Source organism: Hemibagrus wyckioides, linkage group LG04, assembly GCF_019097595.1.
Source record: "Hemibagrus wyckioides isolate EC202008001 linkage group LG04, SWU_Hwy_1.0, whole genome shotgun sequence".
Taxonomy (NCBI): domain Eukaryota; kingdom Metazoa; phylum Chordata; class Actinopteri; order Siluriformes; family Bagridae; genus Hemibagrus; species Hemibagrus wyckioides.
This window is the reverse complement of record NC_080713.1, coordinates 883,699-903,698: the sequence shown is the minus strand read 5'-3', so window position 1 is coordinate 903,698 and position 20,000 is coordinate 883,699. Positions and strand designations below refer to the sequence as shown.

Here is a 20,000-nt window from a genome sequence, read left to right as displayed (position 1 = left end):
ACACACACACACACACACACTGATACCCAGCACTGACACTGGAGACTCCTTACACACATCATACACACACACACACACACACACACACACACACACTGATACCCAGCACTGACACTGGAGACTCCTTACACACATCATACACACACACACACACACACTGATACCCAGCACTGACACTGGAGACTCCTTACACACATCATACACACACACACACACACACACACACTGATACCCAGCACTGACACTGGAGACTCCTTACACACATCATACACACACACACACACACACACACACACACACACACTGATACCCAGCACTGACACTGGAGACTCCTTACACACATCATACACACACACACATCATACACACACACACACGAGCTGTTGCTATAGAAACAATAAGGTGTCAGAGCGAGTGCATTAATATAAAGCTGAGATGTTCAACTGCTCTACTGTCTATCTATCTATGCTGTGTTGTCAAATGTTTTGGGACGTCTACCTTTACCTGCACATGAATGTAATATGGAGTTGTCCCGCCCTTTACAGCTATAACAGCTTCAGCTCTTCTGGGAAGGCTTTCCACAAGGTTTAGGAGTGTGTTTATGGGAATTTTTGACCGTTCCTCTAGAAGCACATTTGTGAGGTCAGGCACTGATGTTGGACGAGAAGGTCTGGCTCACAGTCTCCACTCTAATTCATCCCAAAGGTGTTCTATGGGGTTGAGGTCAGGACTCTGTGCAGGCCAGTCAAGTTCCTCCACACCAAACTCACTCATCCATGTCTTTATGGACCTTGCTTTGGTCACTGGTGTGCAGTCATGTTTCAGTTCAGATTGAGAACAGACAGCTAAACCATGGAGTGTGTGAGATCTTGAAATGCGAATGAATGTCTTCTGTAGATGAATGACATAAAATGATCAATAAATCAATATTATTTTTAAATGTATTTCCTTTTCTTCTTAAACTTAAACTACCCTCGGTCTGTGTGTAACACCACACTGTGTAGAGTCACAAGCAGTTTTGAAAATGTTTTATTTAACACTCTACGGTAAATACTCATTCAGTCATTCAGTAATATTTGTTCATGCATCGCTTAAAAACTAATGGGAATAGAATACAATGCCATCAGGAACAGCAGGAACAACAGAGTGTGTTAGAGTGTGTGTGTGTGTGTGTGTTTAGACATTCTTGCCTACATGTGCTTTTACGCAGTGCATATAGGGATGACGATGATGAGGATGAGGATGACGGTGGCAGTAACGCTGATGGCAGTGATGCGGTATCCCTGCGTCCGGCTGCAGCGGGTCAGAGACTGTGAGCGGCGCAGGAGTGTGTCAGACACCGGAGTGTAAACCTCATCCATCCAGAAGTCCAGAGACTCAGGGGCCTGAAACACACACACACACACGTGCATGAAGCTGCATTGAGGATCATTTCTATATGTTTACTTTAATCCAATTTCAGGCTCTAAAAACATACATAAATATGCAAATTAGGACACACCCCCACATCCTCCTGCCATTCATAACACTGTACTGTTTACACATTCTCTACTCTTATTACATCTAACAGAATTGCACATCAATATTCAATTTCCATATTTGATATAATTTTTTTATTTATTCTTATTTTTACTCTTATTTTTCATTAACATTTATGTGCACAGTAGGAGGCGGGGTTTAAATTTCACTGTAAGTTTAATTGCATACATATGCATACATAACTGTAGGCATGGCTAATCAATCCTGGAATCTTGAATAATATCCTCTTATCATCAGTTAATGTTTATGATATTGGGATATTAAGAACAGCAAAACAACTCATTTGCATATCTCTGTATATTCATAGAGCAGTGAACTAGCTCACATCAGTCTCATTTCAGTCTCAGACTCCATCCTCATTTTCACACCGATTTATTCAAATCTGTCAGAATATATTTCAGTGTTACCATGGCAACCGTCGTTCGGCAAAAAAAAACATCATTCAGTGGTTTAAAGTCGTCTTATTCTGACATCACAGCCTGAGCTCAGAAGTAGCTCCGCCCCCAAAACAGAGGTGGTTGTGGATCGCTGGATCCTACGACCGTGTCTTTATTACTGCGAACCTGTTTGTTGATTAAACAACTGACTTTATCTTAAAAAAGGGAGTCAAATAAAAAGTGATAAATGATCTATATTTAAAATGTCTGTGATCAGAGGGCTTTCCACCTCTATCTGTAGCTCAGATCTTACAGATAAATGAACATTAATTGTGTGTATTATGGATCTGATCTCACAAGAATTTGACCGCATGAATTCCGCTAATCTGGAACAATTACAAAAGTTTTATTTACTTCCTCATCTTGACACTGATAAATATGAGGCTGTGAGGTGGGACGGAAAAAGCCAACTTTAGGAGATGTGATTATTTAAAGCTGATTTCTGACCTGTTCTTGGTGTGTGTGTGTGTGTGTGTGTGTGTACAGATCTCTAAACCATCACTAGCTCAGTGTGACCTCATCAAGACTTGATTGTTTTTGGAGATTTACACAATGGTCACTAACACAGTCTGTAAACAAAATGTCCCCTGATCCTTCCTCCTCCTCCTCCTCCTCCTCCTCCTCATCATCATCATCAAACCAGAGGAGAGCGCTTACACACTCCAAACAGACTGCAGAGTTTTTAAATGTTTTTAAAAGTTTGGAGATAGACATGAGACAATTTTCTCCATGTGGTCACTATGAACAGAGGTCAGTGGGGTGAGGCTCGAGTTTAAACTGCATGAATGACTTTAGCCTCAGGTGAGGAGACAGAGACTGAGAATCAGAGCGAGAACTTCTTTTCCTCTAAACCTTACTGTATAATTCTATCAGTTTCAGCTGATGTTTTTAGAAATGTAAAATGTAGAAATGTAGAGCGAAATGAAGCGTCTGAGATTTTCTCTGATTTTACTTTACTCTTGTTTCAGAAACATATTTCAGTTTAGGAAAATGGGCAGTTTCTATACTGCTGTATGAGTGAGGAGAAAGTGTGGAAAATATATCCATGTGGAGGATTTTCTCAGGAAATGAATCAGCAGAAGCCAACAAAATAAACCACAGAGTGTCGTCTAAAAGCCCTGAATTGATTCTCAAGTCTGATGGAGTAATTAGTCTTATTTTGTGTAAAGGAGATCAGTCTTTGTGCTGCTCAGGCCTTTAGAGGAACCTCAGCAGATCGTGTGGTTACCTGCAGGTCGAGAGGCGTGAGTTCTGACTGACTCCAGGAGACTTTTGGACGGTCCATCGGGTGGAGGTTAACCTTCTGCATGGAGCTGCGTAGAGGAACCTTGTGGACTTCAGGAATGATGATGGAACTCTTTCTCTCCTGAACTGGATGGTTCTCTTTCTTGCAGAGCGCACCGTGCTTCTCGGCCTGTGGAAGTTAAACATGAAGTAAGGTAAAGACCAGTATTCGTGTTGCATGGTCACAGGTAAACGTGTGTGTGTGTGTGCTTACACGTGAAGGATGTAGGTGGTGCTCCTTGCTGTAGCTGACGCTCCACTCACGATTTTGCTCAGAGCTGCTGCTCTCTGCGTTACTCCTGGAATTGCGTATGAACAGACCTCTGCGTTTAGCTGCAGCTCCATCAGCTGCCTCAGAACTCAAGCTGGGTCTCAAGCCTCCTTCTGACTGAGCTCGCGGTGGAGGCTGCTGCTGCTGCACAGGTTCAGAGTTGGAGTGCACCAGTTGCCCTCTCTGCTCCAGCCGGTTCAGTGTGGAGAGGACGAGTGCCAGCTGCTCTCTCAGCTCCGAGATCGGCTCCAGACGCTGCTCGAGCTCGGTGACCCGCTGTAGGAGTCGTCCCACACCCCATCGCACACCTTCTTCTGGACCCTCCAAAGAGTGAAACAGGCGTCTCAGCTTCCCTAAACGCTCCCGTCGCTCGGGCAACCCCGCTCCGCCCCCTTCCTGAGGTCCTCCTCCGTCTCCGGGCAGGACGGCCATTGAGCCACACATGCTGATGTCATCCAAGAAGCGGAAGATGGCACTGATGTCGTCCTCCGCAATGTCCGTGTTATCGATCGAGAGCTTTTCACTCAGCAGGAGGCTCCTCAGAGCATGGCGATCGCCCAGGTCCGTCTGAGTGGCCACACTGACCACACCCTCGACATCAGGTGACCAATCGTACCAGGCATCCAGACTTAGCCCGCTCAGCCGCTTCAGCGTGTCTCGAACCGAACGGACGATAAACGGGTCGAACCCAGGGATGTCAAAACTACTGCCCTCGAAGCTGGGTTTAGAAAATTCAGGTTTTGTAAGTCCAGATTTGTCTAAAGCAGATTTTTCTGATCGAGGTCTCTGGGGTTTTGGTCTTTCCAGTCCAGGTTTGTTGTGTTTAGTTGGTTCTGCAAGGGTGCTGTCAATGTCCAGACTGTGGCTCTTGGCCGTCAGGGCTGGCGTTTGGTGGTACGTCCTTTCTATGACTGTAGGCCCAAAGTAGGTGGAGCTCTGCAGGTCATCTAGACTTTTATGCTTCTGGAGGTAGGGAGTCTGTGCATCAGGGGGTGTATCTGTTTCAGAAGACTGTGTTTGAACATCATCTGTGTTGGTGTCATGGGCAGATTCAGAATAAGGGTTGTTGCAGCTGATAAATTGTCCATCCTCACTGTCCTCTCTGAATCCTTCCTGGATCTGACCGCTGCCATCTGTGGAAATAAACGGCACCAGTTTGTGGAATTCCCCCTTAAAGATGCTCCTCTTCTGAGCACAGCTTTGAGCAGGATCCACATCTCGATCGTGCTTGCTTCTGGACTCCTGATTCCCCGTGGAACCACAAGGAACGTCCAGAGAGTGTGCTCTCTGCATGATGTGGCGCTGATGCGTGTGAGCTAGCGAGCGTGCAGGAGTGTTCATGTGCGACCCCCCGGTGTTCAGACTGATCAGTGCCTCAGTGGAGTCCTCATATTTACAGCCTGGAGCTATAACTCCACCTCCTGCATGCAGCCAATCACAGTGTGCACGCTCCTGAACACAGGCCAAGCAGGAACTCAGGGAGTTAGTGTGTGAGGGCGGCAGGCGTGTGTGTGTGAGCAGGTTGAAGAGCGAGACCACGTCGGCGGCCGCGGAGAGACGGTTGCTGCAGGGAGGGTGCAGACGTTCACGGAACAGTGTGGCTGGGAAGCACGGATCACGGCATGCCGTGGAGTACAGCAGACTCCGCAGCTCCAACAGTGGCTGGAGCTCATAGCGTCCGCTCAGATACACGCACACGTCTGCGTATGACACACGTGCACGGCATGCACCCAGAACCTCCAGGATCTCCAGGAGAACCAGGGCATCGTCTGCGCTGTCTGACATCACTGCAGCGACCTACAGTGCTTCAAATCTACTCATCAAAAGTGGACCATCTGCACACGTCATTCTCAACAAATCCCTGTGGACGTCATAAAAATCACACCAGATAGGTATGAGGTACTTTATCAAACTAGCAGCCGGAATAAGGTCGAAAGCGACGCATGAAGAAACCGTGTCAGGTCTGAAAAACAGGGTCCATTTACTCACTGTGCAAAAAGCATCCAGGTCACGTTCCCATTATTCCCCTCTCCTTCCATCACCATCCTGCAAACATGCAGGGAGAAATGTAGTTACTTCCACCAAACCCAAATGAAGCACATCGCCGCAGAGCGCTGACCTTATTCACAGCCTTAAAATAGCCCCAGACTCGGCAGCACGGGAGAGAAGCACGGCTACATCCAACTGTGTGGAAATGCAGAGTGAAACAGCTGGAAATAAAAAAACACCATCAATAACCACACGTCCAGTTAGAGCTGGGAAAAGTGCAGGACATCCAGGAAAGTGCGGGGCGGTGAGTTGAGAAGCGGTGAGGTGAGAGGATGAGGATGAGGAGGAAAGTGAGGTGATTTCACTCGTCCAGCTGGAGCATCACAGGTGGAAGAGCTGCCATCTACTGACCGGAGCAGAAACCTGAGCTGCTCTTCTGCTTTAATTCATCAGCAGCTTCATTTACTCAGAAAGTCCATCAAAGGAAAATCACTGACTTTTCACAGGCCGGGTTGCCAAATCTTCAAAACCCACACTAATAATCGAATCATTAACCCAGCAGATAAATAATAATAATGAATAAAAATGTTTAAAAGAAGGTAAAGCTCATAATTCGTAACTCAAGAAATCATGAAACACACTTTTTCAGGTTATCAGTAAATATGGTGATTAATTTCTGTAAACAAACAAGCAAATTTTAATTCATTTGAACTTTGTTTTATTTTCTCTGAATTTTATTCTTCTTGGTAGTTTTCTTTGCCTCTTATTTCTCACACCCTGTGTGTTAAATTGTGTTTCTGTTCCACGGCTCTGTTTCTTGTGTTATTGTTGTTAGTGATTGTGTTATCAGGATATTTATTTTTATTTATCGCAGTAACAGAAGTGGATCAGAGTTCCCACTCGGCTCAGGACAGGAAGTGGCTCCGATGTTTGTTTTAATTCACTTATTAATCTTTCTATTGTCTCTGTTTAGAGCGTTTGTTTGGGTTTGTTTGTGACTCATTGTGAAACTGTGATACTCTGATAAATGGTAGAGATCATACAGTGTGTGTGTGTGTGTGTGTGTGTGTGTGTAAGGAGTCTCCAGTGTCAGTGCTGTGTATCAGTCAGAGGTGAAGCTGGAGCTTGACGTTTTCAGGATAGAGGAGTTTATGAAGTAAACCCGAGAGCCACAGTAATGACGCAAACTGACCCGAGAGCCACAGTAATGACGCAAACTGACCCGAGAGCCACAGTAATGACGCAAACTGACCCGAGAGCCACAGTAATGACGCAAACTGACCCGAGAGCCACAGTAATGACGCAAACTGACCCGAGAGCCACAGTAATGACGCAAACTGACCCGAGAGCCACAGTAATGACGGAAACTGACCCGAGAGCCACAGTAATGACGCAAACTGACCCGAGAGCCACAGTAATGACGCAAACTGACCCGAGAGCCGCAGTAATGACGCAAACTGACCCGAGAGCCACAGTAATGACGCAAACTGACCCGAGAGCCACAGTAATGACGGAAACTGACCCGAGAGCCGCAGTAATGACGCAAACTGACCCGAGAGCCACAGTAATGATGGAAACTGATCCGAGAGCCACAGTAATGACGCAAACTGACCCGAGAGCCACAGTAATGACGCAAACTGACCCGAGAGCCACAGTAATGACGGAAACTGACCCGAGAGCCACAGTAATGACGCAAACTGACCCGAGAGCCACAGTAATGATGGAAACTGACCCGAGAGCCGCAGTAATGATGCAGACTGACCCGAGAGCCACAGTAATGATGGAAACTGACCCGAGAGCCGCAGTAATGATGGAAACTGACCCGAGAGCCACAGTAATGACGCAAACTGACCCGAGAGCCACAGTAATGACGCAAACTGACCCGAGAGCCGCAGTAATGACGGAAACTGACCCGAGAGCCGCAGTAATGACGCAAACTCACCCGAGAGCCACAGTAATGACGCAAACTGACCCGAGAGCCACAGTAATGACGCAAACTGACCCGAGAGCCACAGTAATGACGCAAACTGACCCGAGAGCCACAGTAATGACGCAAACTGACCCGAGAGCCACAGTAATGACGCAAACTGACCCGAGAGCCGCAGTAATGACGCAAACTCACCCGAGAGCCACAGTAATGACGGAAACTGACCCGAGAGCCGCAGTAATGACGCAAACTGATCCGAGAGCCGCAGTAATGACGCAAACTGACCCGAGAGCCACAGTAATGACGGAAACTGACCCGAGAGCCACAGTAATGACGGAAACTGACCCGAGAGCCACAGTAATGACGCAAACTGACCCGAGAGCCGCAGTAATGACGGAAACTGACCCGAGAGCCGCAGTAATGACGCAAACTCACCCGAGAGCCACAGTAATGACGCAAACTGACCCGAGAGCCACAGTAATGACGCAAACTGACCCGAGAGCCACAGTAATGACGCAAACTGACCCGAGAGCCACAGTAATGACGCAAACTGACCCGAGAGCCACAGTAATGACGCAAACTGACCCGAGAGCCGCAGTAATGACGCAAACTCACCCGAGAGCCACAGTAATGACGGAAACTGACCCGAGAGCCGCAGTAATGACGCAAACTGATCCGAGAGCCGCAGTAATGACGCAAACTGACCCGAGAGCCACAGTAATGACGGAAACTGACCCGAGAGCCACAGTAATGACGGAAACTGACCCGAGAGCCACAGTAATGACGGAAACTGACCCGAGAGCCACAGTAATGACGCAAACTGACCCGAGAGCCACAGTAATGACGCAAACTGACCCGAGAGCCACAGTAATGACGGAAACTGACCCGAGAGCCACAGTAATGACGCAAACTGACCCGAGAGCCGCAGTAATGATGCAAACTGACCCGAGAGCCACAGTAATGACGGAAACTGACCCGAGAGCCGCAGTAATGATGCAGACTGACCCGAGAGCCGCAGTAATGATGGAAACTGACCCGAGAGCCGCAGTAATGATGCAGACTGACCCGAGAGCCGCAGTAATGATGGAAACTGACCCGAGAGCCGCAGTAATAATGCAAACTGACCCGAGAGCCACAGTAATGATGCAAACTGACCCGAGAGCCACAGTAATGACGCAAACTGACCCGAGAGCCGCAGTAATGACGCAAACTGACCCGAGAGCCGCAGTAATGACGCAAACTGACCCGAGAGCCGCAGTAATGACGCAAACTGACCCGAGAGCCGCAGTAACTCCTGATGATGATCATTTCCCTAAAATCTGACCCAGATTTGCTCTAACAAACTAATAATTTCTTGGATTGCACAAACACAAGCCTACACGCGACACACTCTCGAGTGAGCTGTACATGAGTCTGAATATAGCACACTAAACTTCCTCTTTCTGACTGGTTTCTTTTCCCGTTTTGATGATTTAAAAATGTTAACCAAATATGATTTCTCAAAATTAATTTCATTCAAAATTAAAAGAAATGATGTTACTTAAACTAATATTACACAAAAACTTCATAACAGATTCTCATAATAATAATAATCATTAAAAATAAATAATAATAATAATAATAATAATAATAATAATAATAGCACTAATAATAATAGCATTAATAATAATTATTATTAATGTAAACTTAACATTAAATAAATATTACCAGCAACATAAATATATACAATATAAGTTGTTATATTATTTTATTTTATATTCCACACACTCACAACAGGACACACAAACACTCAGTATTGTGTATACAAGATTTATTCATTTATTCACATTAAATCATATCACAACCAAACAAATCCAAATAGAACATTAATGTATGTGTGAAAGTGTGTAAATATGCAGGACTTTTCTCTACATTTTATAATCTCAGAGAGAAAACAGAGCAAAAGACTGACTGAAAGATTTTTAATTTAATTTAATTTAATTGAACTGAATTTTATAAATGGAACAAATCTTTAAAAAAAAAAAAAGCTCTGGGGAAAAGCTCACAGATCCTGTTTATTTTCAGAAACATTAAGTATGTGATGATTGAAATAAAAATTTGTAACAGCTAATAACCTTTAATTGACGATTATTTTTTTATTAGAGAGACTTTTATTATGAAGTTCATCCTCATTTCCATTCAATTTAAATCTGTTTATTAGCTCTGTAATATAAGTGTATAAATCTGGCAGGAATCTGTCTGAGATTTGATTTGAATCATTAAGATGAAGGAAGTGGGAGAGACAGGAAACTCCAGATGAAGCTGTGACTCATCATGAAGAACCCCATGATTACTTCTGATAAAGTTCATTAGTGTTTCCTCGAGATTCCTCATTACTGACCTGCTGATGGAGGACCTCACACACACACACACACACACTAACCTTTTGACCTACAGTGTTTTCAGAGTACACGGCCTGCAGTGTGTAGAAGATCTCTTTCACACTCTCAGGCTTGTGCAGGTGGATCTCCTGCTCCGTTCACACCACACTCTCAATGAGGTTCAAACCCAGACACTGGACACTGACGGTCAGAATAAAAACACTTCTGTGTACGGTGCTGATTTGGACGTGGGTTTAAGGTCAGCATCTTGTTAAAGGATTCGTCAGTGACCAAATCATAACCTCGGGGCAGAGACAGAAGGGTTTTAATGCTGAAGCTCTTTGGATAGATATTAAGGATCATTTTAAATGTGTGTAAGATCTTATTTATAGCCCACGGACACAGGGACTGGACAGTCAGAGTTCTGACCACTGAAAACAATAAAAAATAACTCAAATGATCAAAGTTCTTTGTGTTCATATTTCATTGATGGTGTTTGTGTGTTTGAGTAAAGATATTGTTTATTATGTAAAAAACAGCTTTTTTATGAGAAAGATTTTACTCCTAAAGTTGAACAGAATTTTTGAATTATCGTGTTTATTTTATCATTTCAGGGTGCCAAAAATTCTGGAACAGGCCGTTTCTCTGACCGCCTCCTGACCCCCAGAACAGAGCACTAAAGAAATCTGTATTTAAAAAAAAATAAACTCAGACACGGATGTAATGTTTAAAAAGGTCAGATTCTTGTTTATGTCAACACAACATCAGCAGAGTGACCCCACCACGTCATGGTCATTTCCGACATGGACAATACAAAATATATAAACTTACAGCTTTTTTTCTCCACAAAGTTAACTACATCTACAGTTTGTTTTTTTTCTCCATATGAACCAGAGCTAACGTGTGAAATTTCCACCAATCAGACGCGAGGTGCGCAGAGCCGGTGACAGACGGAGCTTCCGGATGGAACTCATGCAACATGAACAGGGCGGCGTCTCTCACGGCACCGCCCCCTCTCACATCCCCGCCCTCAGACGATCTCCTGACTCCTCCTGATGGCACACAGCAGCATCATGCTGAAGATCATGCCCAGGAGCTGAAAAACAAATATTTATTCAATTATTAATCAATTAATTAAAGGCTAGCGTAAACACAGGAGCTGTTCAGATGGAACAGACGGAACGCTGGGATCCTCTTACCATGATCACTCCGATTCCGATCCCCACGCCTCCGATAATGTGGAGTTTAGAGGTGAAGAATTTCTCAATGGCATTGGGGCAGTCCTGGGGAAAGAAAACAAACAAACAAACAAACAAACAAACAAACAAACAAACAAACAAATAAATTCCTTTTAAACTGAACAGCAGCTGAAAAAATCCTCTAACTGCATATCCACAAGTGTTTCATTTCTCCTACAGACAGAGATTTACTTATTTATTAAAGAACAACCAAATTATTTTTATCCATTTCTAGTTACATTCAGTGTTCTCTTGTTCTATCAGCTATAAACACTCATCCCCTCAGCAGTCTCTCTTTATTCTCTCTCTCTATCAGCTATAAACACTCGTCCCCTCAGCAGTCTCTCTTTATTCTCTCTCTCTATCAGCTATAAACACTCATCCCCTCAGCAGTCTCTCTTTATTCTCTCTCTCTATCAGCTATAAACACTCGTCCCCTCAGCAGTCTCTCTTTATTCTCTCTCTATCAGCTATAAACACTCGTCCCCTCAGCAGTCTCTCTTTATTCTCTCTCTCTATCAGCTATAAACATTCGTCCCCTCAGCAGTCTCTCTTTATTCTCTCTCTCTATCAGCTATAAACACTCATCCCCTCAGCAGTCTCTCTTTATTCTCTCTCTCTATCAGCTATAAACACTCGTCCCCTCAGCAGTCTCTCTTTATTCTCTCTCTCTATCAGCTATAAACACTCGTCCCCTCAGCAGTCTCTCTTTATTCTCTCTCTCTATCAGCTATAAACACTCATCCCCTCAGCAGTCTCTCTTTATTCTCTCTCTCTATCAGCTATAAACACTCGTCCCCTCAGCAGTCTCTCTTTATTCTCTCTCTCTATCAGCTATAAACACTCATCCCCTCAGCAGTCTCTCTTTATTCTCTCTCTCTATCAGCTATAAACACTCGTCCCCTCAGCAGTCTCTCTTTATTCTCTCTCTATCAGCTATAAACACTCGTCCCCTCAGCAGTCTCTCTTTATTCTCTCTCTCTATCAGCTATAAACACTCGTCCTCTCAGCAGTCTCTCTTTATTCTCTCTCTATCAGCTATAAACACTCGTCCCCTCAGCAGTCTCTCTTTATTCTCTCTCTCTATCAGCTATAAACACTCATCCCCTCAGCAGTCTCTCTTTATTCTCTCTCTATCAGCTATAAACACTCATCCCCTCAGCAGTCTCTCTTTATTCTCTCTCTCTCTATCAGCTATAAACACTCGTCCCCTCAGCAGTCTCTCTTTATTCTCTCTCTATCAGCTATAAACACTCGTCCCCTCAGCAGTCTCTCTTTATTCTCTCTCTATCAGCTATAAACACTCGTCCCCTCAGCAGTCTCTCTTTATTCTCTCTCTATCAGCTATAAACACTCGTCCCCTCAGCAGTCTCTCTTTATTCTCTCTCTCTATCAGCTATAAACACTCATCCCCTCAGCAGTCTCTCTTTATTCTCTCTCTATCAGCTATAAACACTCGTCCCCTCAGCAGTCTCTCTTTATTCTCTCTCTCTATCAGCTATAAACACTCATCCCCTCAGCAGTCTCTCTTTATTCTCTCTCTATCAGCTATAAACACTCGTCCCCTCAGCAGTCTCTCTTTATTCTCTCTCTATCAGCTATAAACACTCATCCCCTCAGCAGTCTCTCTTTATTCTCTCTCTCTATCAGCTATAAACACTCATCCCCTCAGCAGTCTCTCTTTATTCTCTCTCTATCAGCTATAAACACTCGTCCCCTCAGCAGTCTCTCTTTATTCTCTCTCTCTATCAGCTATAAACACTCATCCCCTCAGCAGTCTCTCTTTATTCTCTCTCTCTCTATCAGCTATAAACACTCGTCCCCTCAGCAGTCTCTCTTTATTCTCTCTCTATCAGCTATAAACACTCGTCCCCTCAGCAGTCTCTCTTTATTCTCTCTCTATCAGCTATAAACACTCGTCCCCTCAGCAGTCTCTCTTTATTCTCTCTCTATCAGCTATAAACACTCATCCCCTCAGCAGTCTCTCTTTATTCTCTCTCTCTATCAGCTATAAACACTCATCCCCTCAGCAGTCTCTCTTTATTCTCTCTCTATCAGCTATAAACACTCGTCCCCTCAGCAGTCTCTCTTTATTCTCTCTCTCTATCAGCTATAAACACTCATCCCCTCAGCAGTCTCTCTTTATTCTCTCTCTCTCTATCAGCTATAAACACTCGTCCCCTCAGCAGTCTCTCTTTATTCTCTCTCTATCAGCTATAAACACTCGTCCCCTCAGCAGTCTCTCTTTATTCTCTCTCTATCAGCTATAAACACTCATCCCCTCAGCAGTCTCTCTTTATTCTCTCTCTCTATCAGCTATAAACACTCATCCCCTCAGCAGTCTCTCTTTATTCTCTCTCTATCAGCTATAAACACTCGTCCCCTCAGCAGTCTCTCTTTATTCTCTCTCTCTATCAGCTATAAACACTCATCCCCTCAGCAGTCTCTCTTTATTCTCTCTCTCTCTATCAGCTATAAACACTCGTCCCCTCAGCAGTCTCTCTTTATTCTCTCTCTATCAGCTATAAACACTCGTCCCCTCAGCAGTCTCTCTTTATTCTCTCTCTATCAGCTATAAACACTCGTCCCCTCAGCAGTCTCTCTTTATTCTCTCTCTATCAGCTATAAACACTCGTCCCCTCAGCAGTCTCTCTTTATTCTCTCTCTCTATCAGCTATAAACACTCATCCCCTCAGCAGTCTCTCTTTATTCTCTCTCTATCAGCTATAAACACTCGTCCCCTCAGCAGTCTCTCTTTATTCTCTCTCTCTCTATCAGCTATAAACACTCATCCCCTCAGCAGTCTCTCTTTATTCTCTCTCTATCAGCTATAAACACTCGTCCCCTCAGCAGTCTCTCTTTATTCTCTCTCTCTATCAGCTATAAACACTCATCCCCTCAGCAGTCTCTCTTTATTCTCTCTCTCTATCAGCTATAAACACTCATCCCCTCAGCAGTCTCTCTTTATTCTCTCTCTCTATCAGCTATAAACACTCGTCCCCTCAGCAGTCTCTCTTTATTCTCTCTCTATCAGCTATAAACACTCATCCCCTCAGCAGTCTCTCTTTATTCTCTCTCTCTATCAGCTATAAACACTCATCCCCTCAGCAGTCTCTCTTTATTCTCTCTCTATCAGCTATAAACACTCGTCCCCTCAGCAGTCTCTCTTTATTCTCTCTCTCTATCAGCTATAAACACTCATCCCCTCAGCAGTCTCTCTTTATTCTCTCTCTCTCTATCAGCTATAAACACTCGTCCCCTCAGCAGTCTCTCTTTATTCTCTCTCTATCAGCTATAAACACTCGTCCCCTCAGCAGTCTCTCTTTATTCTCTCTCTATCAGCTATAAACACTCGTCCCCTCAGCAGTCTCTCTTTATTCTCTCTCTATCAGCTATAAACACTCATCCCCTCAGCAGTCTCTCTTTATTCTCTCTCTCTATCAGCTATAAACACTCATCCCCTCAGCAGTCTCTCTTTATTCTCTCTCTATCAGCTATAAACACTCGTCCCCTCAGCAGTCTCTCTTTATTCTCTCTCTCTATCAGCTATAAACACTCATCCCCTCAGCAGTCTCTCTTTATTCTCTCTCTCTCTATCAGCTATAAACACTCGTCCCCTCAGCAGTCTCTCTTTATTCTCTCTCTATCAGCTATAAACACTCGTCCCCTCAGCAGTCTCTCTTTATTCTCTCTCTATCAGCTATAAACACTCGTCCCCTCAGCAGTCTCTCTTTATTCTCTCTCTATCAGCTATAAACACTCATCCCCTCAGCAGTCTCTCTTTATTCTCTCTCTCTATCAGCTATAAACACTCATCCCCTCAGCAGTCTCTCTTTATTCTCTCTCTATCAGCTATAAACACTCATCCCCTCAGCAGTCTCTCTTTATTCTCTCTCTCTATCAGCTATAAACACTCATCCCCTCAGCAGTCTCTCTTTATTCTCTCTCTCTCTATCAGCTATAAACACTCGTCCCCTCAGCAGTCTCTCTTTATTCTCTCTCTATCAGCTATAAACACTCGTCCCCTCAGCAGTCTCTCTTTATTCTCTCTCTATCAGCTATAAACACTCATCCCCTCAGCAGTCTCTCTTTATTCTCTCTCTCTATCAGCTATAAACACTCATCCCCTCAGCAGTCTCTCTTTATTCTCTCTCTATCAGCTATAAACACTCGTCCCCTCAGCAGTCTCTCTTTATTCTCTCTCTCTATCAGCTATAAACACTCATCCCCTCAGCAGTCTCTCTTTATTCTCTCTCTCTCTATCAGCTATAAACACTCGTCCCCTCAGCAGTCTCTCTTTATTCTCTCTCTATCAGCTATAAACACTCGTCCCCTCAGCAGTCTCTCTTTATTCTCTCTCTATCAGCTATAAACACTCGTCCCCTCAGCAGTCTCTCTTTATTCTCTCTCTATCAGCTATAAACACTCGTCCCCTCAGCAGTCTCTCTTTATTCTCTCTCTCTATCAGCTATAAACACTCATCCCCTCAGCAGTCTCTCTTTATTCTCTCTCTCTATCAGCTATAAACACTCGTCCCCTCAGCAGTCTCTCTTTATTCTCTCTCTCTCTATCAGCTATAAACACTCATCCCCTCAGCAGTCTCTCTTTATTCTCTCTCTATCAGCTATAAACACTCGTCCCCTCAGCAGTCTCTCTTTATTCTCTCTCTCTATCAGCTATAAACACTCATCCCCTCAGCAGTCTCTCTTTATTCTCTCTCTCTATCAGCTATAAACACTCATCCCCTCAGCAGTCTCTCTTTATTCTCTCTCTCTATCAGCTATAAACACTCGTCCCCTCAGCAGTCTCTCTTTATTCTCTCTCTATCAGCTATAAACACTCATCCCCTCAGCAGTCTCTCTTTATTCTCTCTCTCTATCAGCTATAAACACTCATCCCCTCAGCAGTCTCTCTTTATTCTCTCTCTATCAGCTATAAACACTCGTCCCCTCAGCAGTCTCTCTTTATTCTCTCTCTCTATCAGCTATAAACACTCATCCCCTCAGCAGTCTCTCTTTATTCTCTCTCTCTCTATCAGCTATAAACACTCGTCCCCTCAGCAGTCTCTCTTTATTCTCTCTCTATCAGCTATAAACACTCGTCCCCTCAGCAGTCTCTCTTTATTCTCTCTCTATCAGCTATAAACACTCGTCCCCTCAGCAGTCTCTCTTTATTCTCTCTCTATCAGCTATAAACACTCATCCCCTCAGCAGTCTCTCTTTATTCTCTCTCTCTATCAGCTATAAACACTCATCCCCTCAGCAGTCTCTCTTTATTCTCTCTCTATCAGCTATAAACACTCGTCCCCTCAGCAGTCTCTCTTTATTCTCTCTCTCTATCAGCTATAAACACTCATCCCCTCAGCAGTCTCTCTTTATTCTCTCTCTCTCTATCAGCTATAAACACTCGTCCCCTCAGCAGTCTCTCTTTATTCTCTCTCTATCAGCTATAAACACTCGTCCCCTCAGCAGTCTCTCTTTATTCTCTCTCTATCAGCTATAAACACTCATCCCCTCAGCAGTCTCTCTTTATTCTCTCTCTATCAGCTATAAACACTCATCCCCTCAGCAGTCTCTCTTTATTCTCTCTCTCTATCAGCTATAAACACTCATCCCCTCAGCAGTCTCTCTTTATTCTCTCTCTATCAGCTATAAACACTCGTCCCCTCAGCAGTCTCTCTTTATTCTCTCTCTTCAGGTTAATAAGAGAATAATCTCAGCTGCTCATGTTACTGAGAAACTCCTCTGTCCTGAATGAGGCAGCTTGGTGGACCTGGGATTTGAACTCATTACCTTCTGAGTAGTAGTCCAACACACTGCTCTACTGTCAGAGCTGCTGTTATAGATAATTAATCAACAGCTGACCACCAATCAGAGTCCAGAACTCAGCAGCAGCTCTGTGGAGTGAAGAGGAATAAATGTAGACGGATGGATTTCAATCTGGCTCCGTCTTTACCTTGAGGTGCAAATCCAGACCCTCAAATTTAGGACACGTCTCCGGCACAGTCGCCATGCCTTCAGACTCGTAGGGTCCACAGCAGAACAGCTATAAAAATATAAAAGGCTCAGTGAGGTGATAATTCTGCAGGTGAGTGAGAGGGCGGGGCGGACAGGAGAGGCGGAGACTCGGAGCTCACCCCGTAGTGGATCAGTTGCAGGGTCTCTCTCAGAGTGTCCTGTTTTTCCTCTTTGTATTTTTTGTAGGTTTCCTTGTAAAAGTGAGTGACATTATCGACAACCTGCGAACACACAGACACGTTCACCTGGATGAAAACAACACGTGGGTCAGTGCGTACGCTGATACGAGACAGCGGTCAAGACCTCACAACGGCATACCCTAAGCCATGTGCTTTTATAGTCTATAAACAGGAAGTGAAATGGGAGTGAACAGGAAGTGGATAACTGAATCAGAGCTTTGGTGACATTGAGGTCTGTGACTGTGTGTGTGTGTGTGTGTGTGTGTGAGAAAAAGAGAGAGCATGCTGACCTTACTCTGGATGGAAAATCCCCAAATCCCAACAGCAAGTTTCACAACAAAGATAAGCACTAAGAGGAAAAAAAACTGGAAAAAGGGATAAAAAGAGACATAATCAGGCAATCAGGGAATTCTCTTCCTTATGAAGAGGAAAGCTTTATCTGTGGAATTAATTTCAGGAAAAAAACAAACGGTAGGCATGAGAGAGAGAGAGAGAGAGAGAGAGAGAGAGAGATAAGAAGATATTTATACTCACCAATCCCAGCATGCATAGTGACTCCTGTATGGCACCGCAGCAGCCGAGGAACCCAACCAGCATCATCAACCCTCCTACAGCTATGAGGATATATACCACTACACACACACACACACACACACACACAGCATTATCACACAACCCCAAAAATAAAGGGTGTTCATGTTACATGAGAATTGAGACAGCTGTTTATCTCAGAAATCATGATAATGGATCTTTTAAAAAAAATCTTTATATATTTACTAAGATGTTTATATATTTTTTTAAGATGTTAAAGATGTTTCTCATCTCTGCTTTGAGACAATGTCCACTGTTAAAAGTTTTATAATAAATAAATTGAGTTGTAAACGAAACAAACAAGACGGCACTGACCGATGTAGAAGCCACGCAGAGAGTCATCACCTTCAAACAGGTTTTTAGTCTTGGGATCAAACCTGAGCCAGAGCCCCACAGCCAACACACCTGTACCTGCCAGCTTACACACACACACACACACACACACACACACAAATACACTGTGTTGCCAAATGTTTTGGGACGTCTGCTTTTCCATGCACATGAATGTAATATGGAGTTGTCCCGCCCTTTACAGCTATAACAGCTTCAACTCTTCTGGGAAGGCTTTCCACAAGGTTTAGGAGTGTGTTTATGGGAATTTTTGACCGTTCCTCTAGAAGCACATTTGTGAGGTCAGGCACTGATGTTGGACGAGAAGGTCTGGCTCACAGTCTCCACTCTAATTCATCCCAAAGGTGTTCTATGGGGTTGAGGTCAGGACTCTGTGCAGGCCAGTCAAGTTCCTCCACACCAAACTCACTCATCCATGTCTTTATGGACCTTGCTTTGGTCACTGGTGTGCAGTCATGTTGGAACAGGAAGGGGTCATCCCCAAACTGTTCCCACAAAGAGCATGAAATTGTCCAAAATGTCTTGGTATGAAGCTGAAGCATTAAGAGTTCCTTTCACTGGAACTAAGGGGCCAAGGGGTGTCCCAATACTTTTGGCAGTATAGTGTATTATACAACAACACATACACAATTACACAAATTCTATGCCTCTGTAGTTAATCTCTCTAATCTAAGTGGACATAAACATCATTCAACAACTTATAAAATAAACATTAAGTCAACAGAGTTGTTATGAACACACACACACACACACATACATACACACACACCTACTGCTGAGGTTTACAGAAGGTCAAAGGCCACACTGATATGACAGAGGTCAGATTTAATTTGGAAAAAAAAACCCTCCAGGGTAGGACACGCCCACTCCAGGAGTTTAAATCCCACTACAGCTGATGACATGTGGAGCACTGAACAGATATCCATTAACCTTTACTGCCTTATACACATTCAGTTACACCACATCCTCCTCTTCTGCACATCAGAGGAACATTGTGACCTGAAGTGAACCCTGGTGTTCAGATGCACCACAAAATCCGGTTTCTGAACAACGCCCTTCTGCAAAACAGCACAAGAGTGAACATGTCCAAAGACTGAAACCTGCAGCAGTGTGTAGAGTCAACTCTATACATCTCTAAAGTGTATATAACACACCTCACACACCTCACACACCTCATATACCTCATATACCTCACACACCTCATATACCTCACACACCTCACACACCTCATATACCTCATATACCTCACACACCTCATATACCTCACACACCTCATATACCTCATACACCTCACACACCTCATATACCTCACACACCTCATATACCTCACACACCTCACACACCTCATATACCTCATATACCTCACACACCTCACCTCACACACCTCACACACCTCATACACCTCACACACCTCATATACCTCATACACCTCACACACCTCATATACCTCACACACCTCATATACCTCACACACCTCACGTACCTCATACACCTCACACACCTCATATACCTCACCTCACACACCTCATATACCTCACACACCTCATATACCTCATACACCTCACACACCTCATATACCTCACACACCTCATATACCTCATACACCTCACACACCTCATATACCTCATACACCTCATATACCTCATACACCTCACACACCTCACCTCACACACCTCATACACCTCATATACCTCACACACCTCATATACCTCACACACCTCATACACCTCACACACCTCATATACCTCACCTCACACACCTCACACACCTCATATACCTCATACACCTCACACACCTCATATACCTCACCTCACACA

The 20,000-nt window shown here is 44.2% G+C and overlaps 2 protein-coding genes across 5 annotated transcripts in view; both read right to left on the bottom strand.

Moving 5' to 3' along the window:
- Nucleotides 1-1,176: 1,176 nt before the first annotated feature.
- si:dkey-88e18.8 (major intrinsically disordered Notch2-binding receptor 1) lies at nucleotides 1,177-5,564 on the bottom strand. Its single transcript, XM_058388442.1, has 3 exons — nucleotides 3,475-5,564; nucleotides 3,205-3,390; nucleotides 1,177-1,385 (listed from the first exon to the last, which is right to left on the bottom strand). The coding sequence occupies exons 1-3, from the start codon at nucleotides 5,314-5,316 to the stop codon at nucleotides 1,203-1,205; spliced, it is 2,211 nt and encodes a 736-aa protein (XP_058244425.1). The 5' UTR covers nucleotides 5,317-5,564; the 3' UTR covers nucleotides 1,177-1,202.
- A 4,964-nt stretch (nucleotides 5,565-10,528) lies between these two features.
- cd9a (CD9 molecule a) overlaps nucleotides 10,529-20,000 on the bottom strand; it is a 14,281-nt gene continuing 4,809 nt past the window's right edge. For 3 of the 4 annotated variants that reach the window (XM_058388033.1, XM_058388035.1, XM_058388034.1), the window contains 7 exons: nucleotides 18,148-18,250; nucleotides 17,776-17,873; nucleotides 17,532-17,606; nucleotides 17,182-17,283; nucleotides 17,001-17,090; nucleotides 11,007-11,090; nucleotides 10,529-10,903 (listed from right to left, as the gene is read on the bottom strand). In XM_058388033.1, the coding sequence (XP_058244016.1) occupies nucleotides 10,838-10,903; nucleotides 11,007-11,090; nucleotides 17,001-17,090; nucleotides 17,182-17,283; nucleotides 17,532-17,606; nucleotides 17,776-17,873; nucleotides 18,148-18,250 (618 nt within the window). In that variant the 3' untranslated portion in view covers nucleotides 10,529-10,837. The remainder of the gene's footprint in view (nucleotides 10,904-11,006; nucleotides 11,091-17,000; nucleotides 17,091-17,181; nucleotides 17,284-17,531; nucleotides 17,607-17,775; nucleotides 17,874-18,147; nucleotides 18,251-20,000) is intronic. The other variant, XM_058388036.1, reaches the window with a different exon arrangement.

Excerpts from the sequence above, each read along its gene's own strand:
- si:dkey-88e18.8 (XM_058388442.1), bottom strand. The coding sequence starts at position 5,316 with ATGTCAGACAGCGCAGACGATGCCCTGGTTCTCCTGGAGATCCTGGAG. Across the intron at positions 3,391-3,474 it reads ACCACCTACATCCTTCACGT|GCCGAGAAGCACGGTGCGCT; the intron begins GTAAGCACACAC and ends TAACTTCCACAG. Across the intron at positions 1,386-3,204 it reads TCACGCCTCTCGACCTGCAG|GCCCCTGAGTCTCTGGACTT; the intron begins GTAACCACACGA and ends TGTGTGTTTCAG.